General features: G+C 38.2%; 2 protein-coding genes across 2 annotated transcripts; both read left to right on the top strand.

The window, feature by feature from the left end:
- Positions 1-648: 648 nt before the first annotated feature.
- LOC119982054 (ribose-phosphate pyrophosphokinase 4-like) lies at positions 649-3,805 on the top strand. Its single transcript, XM_038825227.1, has 7 exons — positions 649-963; positions 1,803-2,118; positions 2,340-2,435; positions 2,535-2,603; positions 2,818-2,946; positions 3,184-3,277; positions 3,355-3,805. Exons 1-7 carry the CDS (start codon positions 851-853, stop codon positions 3,483-3,485), a joined length of 948 nt encoding a protein of 315 aa, XP_038681155.1. The 5' UTR covers positions 649-850; the 3' UTR covers positions 3,486-3,805.
- Positions 3,806-4,830: 1,025 nt separating this feature from the next.
- Positions 4,831-10,834, top strand: LOC119982601 (mitogen-activated protein kinase 10). The gene is made up of 10 exons (XM_038826069.1): positions 4,831-5,365; positions 6,348-6,756; positions 7,136-7,263; positions 7,382-7,441; positions 8,446-8,595; positions 8,710-8,865; positions 9,010-9,221; positions 9,316-9,417; positions 9,711-9,880; positions 9,960-10,834. The coding sequence occupies exons 1-10, from the start codon at positions 5,342-5,344 to the stop codon at positions 10,148-10,150; spliced, it is 1,602 nt and encodes a 533-aa protein (XP_038681997.1). The 5' UTR covers positions 4,831-5,341; the 3' UTR covers positions 10,151-10,834.
- Positions 10,835-11,345: the final 511 nt, after the last annotated feature.

The following is an 11,345-nucleotide window of genomic DNA, read 5'->3' as shown; positions in this document are numbered from 1 at the left end:
CCATGGCCATATCATACAAATTAAGAAGAAATTAAAGCTTCTTGGTTAATTTGATGATGTTCATGCAATCATGCATGCTATTACAATATCACTCAATTCATTTAAGGACCGGGATTACTATATAATCGTATTTGCTAACTCACAAGGCTAAGGATAATGACTTTTGATGTAGTGTTCATTTTTAGATGACATATGCCAAACTAATACATGCATGAATGAATACAATTTGTATAGTGAAATCGACCACCCCACCCAAGAAGCAAACACAACCAACAATTCCCAGTCAACAAAGTCAAGAGCCATAGTCAATCAGTCAACCTAGACTTTTGCATAATCTTTACCTGAAACAAAATCTTTATACGTTCAAAACCAAGTCTAACTGAAAAGAAGAATCGAAACGTTTCTTTGGGGGCACAAAGATCGTTGCTTTATGAGTATACACGTTTCGGAGAAAACTCTTGCAAGTCCAAAAAGACCACGCTTTGGTTTGATTCCCCGTAAGAGAAGGACCAGAAGAGAAGGGATTTGATTGGTTCCAATTGAAGAGATGCAATCATAGCCGTTCACTTAAAGGATGTGATGTCATGCCTTTCTCAATTCGATTATTTATCAGCCACAGCCGGCAGGGATATCCTATCAGGGGATAAGACCATCACCGTCCCGATAACCAAACAGAACCCAAACATTTTACTACATTTACTACTCCAATTGAGAATTGAGACATTCGCTACTGTTTTTGTCCCCTCTCCCTAAATCCCTTTCCTCTTCTCCGACTCCGAATATCATATTCAAACAAACATCTTCCGTCTGTCTGCGACTGAAAAGAGGAAAGTGAAAAGTTAATTCAAGAATGGAGAAAGGGAAGAAGCAAGTGCGTCTCTTCTACTGCGTAGAGTGCGAAGAGCTTGCTCGCAAAGTCGCCGCACATTCCGAGCTTATCACTCTCCAGTCAATCAATTGGAGGTCTGCCTCTCTCTGTCTCCGTTTCTCTATATGCTCTACTATATACATATAGATGCACAAAGGTGATTGCTTGTTCGTTTTTACATATAATTGTCATTGTGTTTTTAGTTGAATTATCTTCAAGGGCTCTTGTTTTTATGGCTTGGTGTTCCTCCTTTTTCTGTTTCTCCCTGCTTTCGCTCCACCATGAACTATTCGAGAACGAGCTAGTTTAATTGAAATGCTTCCCAAATCCCAAATGATTTTGTGTATCATGTTGCAAATGCTCTATCCTTGGAGCATGGAGGGCATTGAATACTAACTGTTGTCAACATCTAAAAATTAAATCTTGATTCAGACTGTCTTCTTTACCAAGTTGCTGAACATCCTGTGTTGCCAAGTTACCCGTTGTTTTAAGATTCATAGTTCAGTTGGGATTTCTTGGTTTATTTTTTTCGTGGTCAAATCTTCATGCTTTGAGGTTGGTTATAATCTAATTAGGGGTGGGTTCTATGGGAAGAGCGATTCCACTTGTATGAGTTACAAATAAGCTTGCAAACATGTGCAATTAACTCGGCTACAATTCCTTCACAATTTTTTTTTTCTTTGTACTGTAAATGATTATTTCACTCTGAAAGACCAATTGAAATTTCACTGGAAGTTTGAACTCCAAATTCTGCTGTCCACTGGCTTGTTCAATGATTTAGATTTTGGAAAACCTCTTCAATACTATTCATTTTCCCCTGATAAGAAAGTAGCTAACTAACTAGATATGCTGATACATAAACTCAAATTTATTGGCAATTAACATCCTTTGTTTAGAGGGAGATTGAATGATGATCTCTTTTTTGATTTATCAGGAGCTTTGATGATGGATTTCCAAATCTCTATATAAACAATGCAGAGGATATCCGAGGTCAACATGTTGCCTTTCTTGCATCCTTTAGTTCCCCAGGAGTTATATTTGAACAGCTTTCAGTCATATATGCCCTCCCGCGTCTTTTCGTGGCTTCCTTCACATTGATTTTTCCTTTCTTTCCTACTGGCTCCTTTGAGCGCATGGAAGAAGAAGGAGATGTAGCAACTGCATTTACCATGGCAAGAATACTGTCCAACATTCCCATATCAAGGGGTGGTCCAACTAGTCTAGTCATCTATGACATACATGCTTTACAGGTTTGATTTGCTTTGAGGCAGTGACAATAGTAGTTATTTGGTTATTTGATTTCTTTTTAAAGACTTATATTCTCACTTTTCAACAAAGTATGACCTCTGGTTCGACTGTATGCGTATGTTTGAAAATATATTTTTACAGTTGCTTTGCACTCTTATTGTCACATTCGTACATCAGCCACAAGGAATTGATCTCTTTTTCCGAATTTTCCCTCTTATACCAGGAAAGATTCTACTTTGGAGACCATGTCTTGCCTCTATTTGAGACTGGGATTCCTCTGCTAAAGCAACGGCTTCACCAGCTTCCTGTTGATGATAAAGTATTATCTGCATTTATCATCAAAATATTCGACCAGCTTGCATCAGCTTAATTTCCAGCCCATTATAACCTCTTCAATTTAATCATTGCCATATTTCAGATAATTGTTGCATTTCCTGATGATGGAGCCTGGAAGCGATTCCACAAACAGTTGGACCATTTTCCAACGGTACGGAGTTCTTTTTAAATGTATTTGTTATTATACTCGGTGTTCATTCTTTTCTGTCATTTTTTGTGATAAATTGTGTGGTTATATTATTAATTTTTTTGAGGGATTGGAGAATCGTACATTGCACCCTGTGCAACTTATAAGGAGTAAGCCAACCCTTGCCCCTTACACAAGTTCATTCTTATGTTTGTTACTGTGTGTCATTGAATGGCAGGTGGTATGTACAAAGGTTCGCGAAGGTGATAAGAGGATAGTCCGGCTGAAGGAGGGAAATCCTGCTGGTTGTCATGTTGTTATCGTTGATGATTTGGTTCAATCTGGTGGAACCCTTATTGAATGCCAGGTATTGATTATACACTAAATAAGTCCAACCCAACTGTAGACGATGTAAAAATCCTACATGTGGACTTTCTTATGGGCTTTCTTGGCCTGGGGGGGGGGGGGGGGGGGGCTGTTGAGACCGATGTAAAGGGTTTTAGTATTTTTGAAACCCAAAAGCCCATGTTGGATATTTCGCAAATGGCTCGATAGTCAATACTATATATGTGTAAGCTCGTTTTTGAGGTCTTTGTTGTTTCAGAAAGTGTTGGCAGCTCATGGTGCTGCGAAGGTGAGTGCTTATGTTACCCATGGCGTGTTTCCAAAGCGTTCTTGGGAGCGGTTCCTTCACAATGGTAAATACCTTTGAGTTCTTTTTCCTTGTCTTTTCCCCTAATATGGGTGTTGTGTGGCTAAATTCCTTATTATTCAGGCTCGGAGAAGGCATTTGAATACTTTTGGATCACTGATTCTTGTCCTACCACGGTCAAGGCAGTAGCAAATAAAGGTCCTTTTGAAGTTCTGAGTCTCGCTGGATCCATTGCCAGTGCTCTACAAATTTGAGGGAATAGTTTTAGCCTGAGGTTCTCAATATGTGTTCTCACATTGTTGGGGAAATATTGTTTGCATCGCGTTCTGTTGTTGAAGACCACTAAATTGATCATTCATTCCAGCCAATTATTTATTGTATCATTGGACCTCTCTTTTTAGAGGTTGCACTGAAGAAATTAGTTGTGATGATGTTTGAATGTGATACTTACAATAGAGAGGAATGGTTAGTTTGTCTGCTTGTGGTTGCCAACTTGCCATCTGCATAAACATTTTGGCATGGCCCTTGTTGGTTATTATCCTTATTATATTATGTATTAACTTTGGCATATTCATTGACCGGATTTTAATGCAGACTTTTGAAGTGCTCACTTGTGGCATCTACAATCTCACTAGTTTACCAACCAATGCGACTCTTAATTTTAATTTAACAAGTCCTTTTAAGGCCGACATGCATACATGAATATGATATATCATATATCTATCTAGCTATTTGGCTCTCTGTGTTTTTTTTTTTTTTGTGATAAAAATAACGTGGTTATGCCGTTGACCTTTCAATTGGCATGTCATGGAAATGTTTGGAATTTGGATTACTACCTAAAATTAAATACTCGTCAATTCATCATCCATTGCAATTATAGTAAAAAATATATACATTTATTCTAAGATTAATGGATTTGTTTATTGGGTGTAATTATTCTTCATTTCATGATAGAACAGAACAATTCAATAATACTCCATTAGATTATATTTAGAATTTAGATGGATGAAAAGAAGATGAGAAATGAAGTGGAGGTGAGTCTTTAAGTTTGAACAAATAAGAATGAGGAGGACCACGATTTCAATAGAGAGAGAGAGAGAGAGAGCCAGAGAGGAGGTTGGCAAGTCAGGCTTCACTTGAAGCCGAAGATGGTGTACTACTTCTCACCAACCCAATTACCCCAGTACCCAACCCTTCCCTTCGCTTGTATCAAATCTATCAATCCTTAATTGCTTTAAACTTTAAACACAACACAATATATTTATAATTATATATATATATATATCTATCACGTTGACAACATGCTTTTTTATTCTTTTACAAAATTTAATTAATTAATAACACCAAACCCCACCCTTGCAACCTGCCCTACCGTAATTGATAACCTGCCGTTATTTCCCAAGCAGAGCTACAAAAAAACAAAAACAAAAATCCAACCCAAGATTCATTTAATTGATAATTGAAATCCAACCATGGCCATGGGATATTGGGATCAACAGTTTTACCATTCCACCCCTACAACTGTATCATTTCCACAACACTGCCACTTCTCTATCTACCTACGTTTCTGGCCCCAAGCCCCACTATATTCCTGCCGCTCTCCCTTCTCTGTCTCTCCCCCCCCCCTCTCTCTCTCTCTCTCTCTCTCTCTCATTTTCCTATCTGTCTGTTGGTGTTCAGATCTTGCAGCTTCTACACTCCACAGCCTCAGCCACACCTCTGTCTAGGTTGCTTCAAGATCCAACCACCGCACACAACAACACCCTCCCCATATTACTCTCTCAAAGTTTCGTCTTTTTTTCCCCTTTCCATTGAACCAATCGATGCCCCGGCTCTGGTTGGTTTATGATACCTGTTTGCGTTGTTGTTGAGCTGAGCGAGGGAGATTGCAAGGAAGGAGGGTGCATGAGTAGGGATTTCATCTGGAGCTTACGTTCAAGGTGGGATTGCGCCTTTGTCATCCGGAGCAGGGGTAGATGGGGCAAATGTGGCTAATCATCCCATCCTCATTTTGTCTCCTCAAATACTAACTTGTCTTCTTCACCTAATCAAATCGGCTCTTCTCCCTGTTGTTTACTGAGTTTGTTGTGTTTGGGGATTATTGAAGACTATGCACCAGGATCATCAGAAGAAGGTGATTTTATCATCCCAGATTGGAGTCCTAATTGTTTTCGTATACGTTCACCATCATCTGATTAATACGTGTGGATTCGCACTGTTTCGTGGCTAGCTTAGCTGAAATCATATGTATGTACTGTGTATGTGTTTTGGGGGTATTTTGATGCCTTTTATGCGTTCGATTGAGTTTAGAATTTAATTATCTTCGTTATGCGTAATGGGGAGTGAATAACGCCGCTATTCAATGCGGACTCTTTTTTTTTTTTCCCTTTTCTTTTAGGGGAAGTGGATTTCATTCTGGTTATGGAATGCTATCCATGGAAGTTAGTGCGTTTTAGCTATGCTCCTTCATTTTTCATTTTATGTCACTTGTCAGATCTGATTCTTTTACTTGTTATGTTATGCCTATTTGTCTTTCGATTTTCTGCTGGTGGAAATGGGTGAACTGTCTGTTTCTTAGATTCTAAATTAAGCGGATGGCATAGATTATATGGCTGTTCTGCTAGTCAGATAGGCAATTTGAGGTACTCTTGGCCTTCAGAGTTGTAGCTTTTGTTGAAGAATTATGTCATTCAATAGTGCCGACGAATCATTTGCTTTTTTTTTGTGTTCATTCTGGTTCTTTGTTTCCATGAATTCACTAATTTACCACATGATCCTCCTACTCCCCCTTGATTCCTTAATCACAAATGGCTTGGTGTCAGTTACTTGTTTCTATAAAATAATAATTCATCTTATGATATGACTTTTAAAAAAGAATAATTCATCTTGTGATGTTACTTTTATAATCTTCTATCCTGTTGGTTTGTGTCTCAATTTGAGAGGAAACTGTGATAATTGATTAAATTTTCTTATTTGGATGTATCTATCATGTGTACATGTACATTACACGTCTGTATTTCTGAATGACAATGTTCTAGACTGACCGCTGTAGGCTTCTAGGGAATCTTCAGGGTTTTTTTTAAAAAAAATATTCTTACTGTGTCTATACCATACAGAGCTCGACAGAGATGGACTTCTTCTCTGAATATGGTGATGCTAATCGGTATAAAATCCAGGAAGTTATTGGGAAAGGCAGCTATGGCGTTGTTTGTTCAGCCATTGATACTCGCACTGGGGAAAAAGTGGCAATTAAAAAGATACATGATATTTTTGAACACATATCTGATGCTGCCCGTATCCTTCGTGAGATAAAGCTGCTTAGACTTCTACGACATCCAGATATTGTTGAAATAAAACATATTATGCTACCACCTTCGAGAAGGGACTTTAAAGATATTTATGTCGTCTTTGAGCTCATGGAGTCTGATCTTCATCAAGTCATCAAAGCCAATGATGACTTAACTCGAGAGCACTACCAATTTTTTCTTTACCAACTGCTTCGGGCGTTAAAATATATTCACACAGGTACCTATAATTTCTTTAGCTGACATTTGAGAGTTTATTGAGTTAATATCAAATGTAGTAGGATTGCTCACCATCTTAATCCTGAATGGCATGTATTGTAGTGAATACTGTCATATAATTCTTTGTCTAGTCTATCTATTTTAGGCTAATGATAGTTTTATAGTTTATGCTAAATAGTACCCATTTTTGGGCAATGCCTGTTTTTTACACTAGAGTTGCTGGTTACTAACTACTGTCAATGTTATTCTTTTTCCCTTTTCTTGCTTTTCCCCTATCTCTCAAGTCTCTCTTCTTATGGAGGGTGGGAGGGGGTTTTAGTTTCTTTTCGATGTTTCCGTGGGTTGGGGAATTTATTGGATTCTTTTATGATTGGTTGTAGCGAATGTCTATCATCGTGATTTGAAACCTAAGAATATATTGGCAAATGCGAACTGCAAACTTAAGATCTGCGATTTCGGGCTGGCGAGAGTTGCTTTCAGTGATACGCCAACCACAATCTTTTGGACGGTAATTCATTCTCATAGAACGGGACAACACATTTGCATCATTGTTTTGCATTTATGCTCTATAAATCTCTTAATATTATGAAGCTGACACTTATTGGAATTTTATGATACATTCACAGGACTATGTTGCTACAAGATGGTATAGAGCTCCTGAACTCTGTGGATCATTTTTCTCAAAGGTATGGTATTGCATGCGTTGTGGTTGAGCTGAGTTTACTTGAGGTTTATGAGAACTTAACATAAGCTGCTTATCTACTTCAGTCCTTAAATATATGAAGATTGTAAGATCCTGCTTGCATATATGAGCTTGATTCTTATAACATATCAGTATATCACGTTTAGCAGTGTATCTGTATCATGCCTACTTTTTTGTTTGGGGCCAAAACCGCTGTGCACGCCCTTTGGTGTCTTTTTAATATTTGGATCTCCCTCCCAAGATGCTGACTTCTCCATACCAAAAAATCTATATAAGCTCGTTTCATATTTGCATTATCTTCTAGATTGTTTGTGAGTGAATTAGTAGGTTGATGTGGTAAGTGAGACATTTAACCTTTTTGGCAGTTTGCATGGTATGCTAAAAGGACAGCCTCTAAGGCCTCAAAATGATTGTCAGTTTCCTTTTTCTAGCTGAATGGTTATCTAATGAAAGCTCCCATGATAGTTCCAGTTCATTAGTTCTGTGCTTCGGTGCTGTTACTTTACGTCATATTCCTTCCATAGTTCCATATGTCATTATGTCGTTGACTCAATTTTTTATGCAACTGCTAAGCTATGAGATGAGAACTTCGCTGTTGAGCTCCTCTTCCATTACAAACTCGTGATAATGGATGATGCTGCTCTGCTTATGTATTACAAATACTTCCTTTTCTTGAAATGAGGGAAACCTGGTGCTATGAGAAGGAACCTGGTCATGAAAAATTTGGAAGTAATAATTTTAATTCTGTCCATTCAAAAAAAAATATATGTCTAGTGATGTAAAGTTTATGTATTCTCAAGCAATCTCATACCAAAAAGAATACATCTTATTGCAAAAGAGAATTTACTGGAAAAGTGAGAAATGATTGCATTTTCTGTCTCAGTTTTGTTACGTGATAATCGTAGTTGCAGTTGTATTGTGTTCTTTGTTGTAAATGTTATTCTCCATCTTGAGCGTATAGCAATCTTTGTTGGCATCTGGATGCAGTATACACCTGCAATTGACATATGGAGTATTGGCTGCATCTTTGCTGAAGCACTAACAGGGAAACCTCTATTTCCTGGAAAGAATGTTGTTCACCAGCTGGATTTAATGACGGATCTACTTGGGACACCTTCATTAGATACAATCTCCCGGGTAGGTCAATAGTGCTAACCTTTTCATGCAGAATAGGGTCATATTACTCATGTTTGAGTTTTGACCTAGAATTTCCCTCTCCCTGTCCCTCTCTTATTTTCTTTCCTATTCTAGGTTCGAAATGAGAAGGCAAGACGATACTTAACAACCATGAGGAAGAAACAGCTGGTGCCCTTTGCACACAAATTTCCAAATGCTGATCCGTTAGCCCTGCGACTCTTGGAAAGGTTGCTTGCGTTTGATCCGAAAGACCGACCTACTGCTCAGGAGGTTTGTCTTGGTGTACAAATTCACCTCCGTATTCCTCAAGTTATAATGCTGATATCACTTTTCTCTTCACTGGGTTTGACCTTTTTGATTAAGTATGATTAATTTAGGCTATGCAGTCTTGACCTGTTTTTTGTTTTAAATTAGGCATTGGCAGATCCTTACTTCAAGGGATTGTCGAAAGTTGAGAGGGAACCTTCCTGTCAGCCAATTACAAAAATGGAGTTTGAGTTTGAGAGACGAAGGGTTACTAAGGAGGACATAAGAGAGCTAATTTTTCGTGAGATCCTTGAATACCATCCCCAGCTGCTCAAAGACTATATGAATGGAACTGAGAGGACTAATTTCCTTTACCCTAGGTTCTGCTTGGTTCTGCTTTCTTGGTTTAGGGATTAGTTAATGATATTGCGCTGCCACTTCGTCCTGACTTTCTAACTTCTATTCTGTACGCAGTGCTGTTGATCAATTTAGAAAGCAATTTGCGCATCTTGAGGAAAATGGTGGTAAAAGTGGTCCAGTTATTCCGCTAGAAAGGAAGCATGTTTCTCTTCCTAGGTATTGATTTTGTTTTTCACCTATTATCTTTTTTATTTAATCTTTATTTTTTTGCTTTCTTGGTTCTTGTTCTTCGTGTGCACTTGCGAACGAACAACACACTCCTACTATAGTTCTCTGCTATTGGTACAAGTCAAATAATGATAGAAATATTTAGTTGTGACTCGTGAGTATGCTACTAGCTACTCATTAGAGAAAATTATAGTTCTTTTGCATGGCAAAGAGTTGATGTTGTTCTCATTATCGCCCTGCACGTATAAATGATTTGCTTTTCCATCCAATGACATCTGTAGGTCTACGATAGTACATTCCAATACAGTCCCTCCAAAAGAGCAAGCAAATGTCACTTCTTTCAAAGATCGGCAAGTTGCTGAAGATCTGTACCACAGAAATTCTAGAGATGCAGTGGGAATTTCCGTAAATCCGTCTAGAGCTTTGCATGTGGCCCAAAGAATTCCACTTGGTACTTTTGATGTTTTTGCAGCCAATTCTCTTTTATTGTTTCATTTCTTCCTTTTGGATTTACTTGTTTTCCTTTTCAGCCAAACCTGGAAAAGTTGTGGGACCAGTTGCTCCATATGAGAATGGAAGCATTATGAAGGATAGTTATGATCCAAGAGCATTTGGTAGAAGCACAGTCCACCCTCCTAATGCTGTTCCTCCCACTTATTGGCATCACAAGTCTAGCTATGTCAAGCAGGAGAAGTCCGTAACAGAAGCTGAGAGGAACTAGTCCTCTCAAGCAAAATAAGTCAATGTGGTGTGGCAAACAAATTTGCTCCTGATGTAGCCGTCAACATAGACTCGAACCCTTTTTTCATGACACGTGCTGGGATTAACAAGGCAGAACATGTGAATGATCGTGTAACAGTCTATGCAAAATTGTTGCAGGCGGCTAAGTAACTGTATAGTGGTCTAGGTGTTGCGGCCAGTGCTGCAGCAACTGCAGCTGCTCATCGAAAAATTGGGAGCGTGCAGTGTTGCGTGACAATTGACAAGGATGTATCAAGGAAAAAAGGGTTTTATGGTTGTTGGCTGAGTCAAGTAACCTATGTGGAGATAAGGGGGCTCTTTCTAGAAAATCAATTGCCCCTTTCCTTGGTGTGTACTGCAGAAGAAGAGGGGTAAAGGAGGAAGGAAAAGAAGGTTTAAACTCTCAAGATTCGAGAGCCGCCAGCAAAGCTCAGGTTATGTAAACAATTGCGGCCATCAAATTATACTTTCATTTTTAACACAAAGGATTTTTTTTACTTTCATCCCCAGAATAGTATGTGATTGGATAATTGGAGATGATGTCTGGAGAATGTTTATATTTGATAGGCTATCTTGTGAGATAAATAAAATAACCTGCAATACGTAGTATGTGTGTTATACGAGAAATCCTATACATAAGTGGATGAATATTGTTGTCTTGGAACTTGGTGGCTTCATCCACTGCCTGCAACCCTTATGAGAAATCCTATACAGTATACACTGAGTCTCTTAGCTTGACCTATTATCGTGTCTATCCATCCATTTACCCAAACTTCAATGACACGCATAAAACCAGAGAGAAAATTCACATCCATAAAAGGGGGGCGAGATTGCTGGAGTCGAAAAAACACATGAGATTTAATGATGTTTGAGTGAGGTGAGTATAAGGCAGTCACCTACCTGAGTCATTAGGGCCCTCGAGCAAAATCTTAAAAATAAATTTTAAATGTGGGCCATCTTGGGGAAAAAAAAAATTTAGTGTCATCCATTACTTAAAAATATGAATTTTTTAACGTTTTGAAATGTAAAATCACCTATTATGTTGGTTCAATCAATTTGTTCCGTCAAATCAGTTTTAATAGACAATATAACTAACTTATTTAACATTTCATGTGATTATTATATTATTAATAGTATGATATTTTTCAAAAATATAAGGTCCTGGGCAACCGCCC

Source organism: Tripterygium wilfordii, chromosome 17, assembly GCF_013401445.1.
Source record: "Tripterygium wilfordii isolate XIE 37 chromosome 17, ASM1340144v1, whole genome shotgun sequence".
NCBI lineage: Eukaryota > Viridiplantae > Streptophyta > Magnoliopsida > Celastrales > Celastraceae > Tripterygium > Tripterygium wilfordii.
Note: the sequence above shows the minus strand (reverse complement) of the source record. Positions and strands in the feature narration are given on the sequence as shown.

Coding starts and splice junctions, on each gene's coding strand:
- LOC119982054 (XM_038825227.1), top strand. CDS start 851: ATGGAGAAAGGGAAGAAGCAAGTGCGTCTCTTCTACTGCGTAGAGTGC. Junction 2,119..2,339: donor ATGACATACATGCTTTACAG/GTTTGATTTGCT, acceptor CTCTTATACCAG/GAAAGATTCTACTTTGGAGA. Junction 2,604..2,817: donor AGTTGGACCATTTTCCAACG/GTACGGAGTTCT, acceptor ATTGAATGGCAG/GTGGTATGTACAAAGGTTCG.
- LOC119982601 (XM_038826069.1), top strand. CDS start 5,342: ATGCACCAGGATCATCAGAAGAAG. Junction 5,366..6,347: donor ACCAGGATCATCAGAAGAAG/GTGATTTTATCA, acceptor TATACCATACAG/AGCTCGACAGAGATGGACTT. Junction 7,442..8,445: donor GTGGATCATTTTTCTCAAAG/GTATGGTATTGC, acceptor ATCTGGATGCAG/TATACACCTGCAATTGACAT.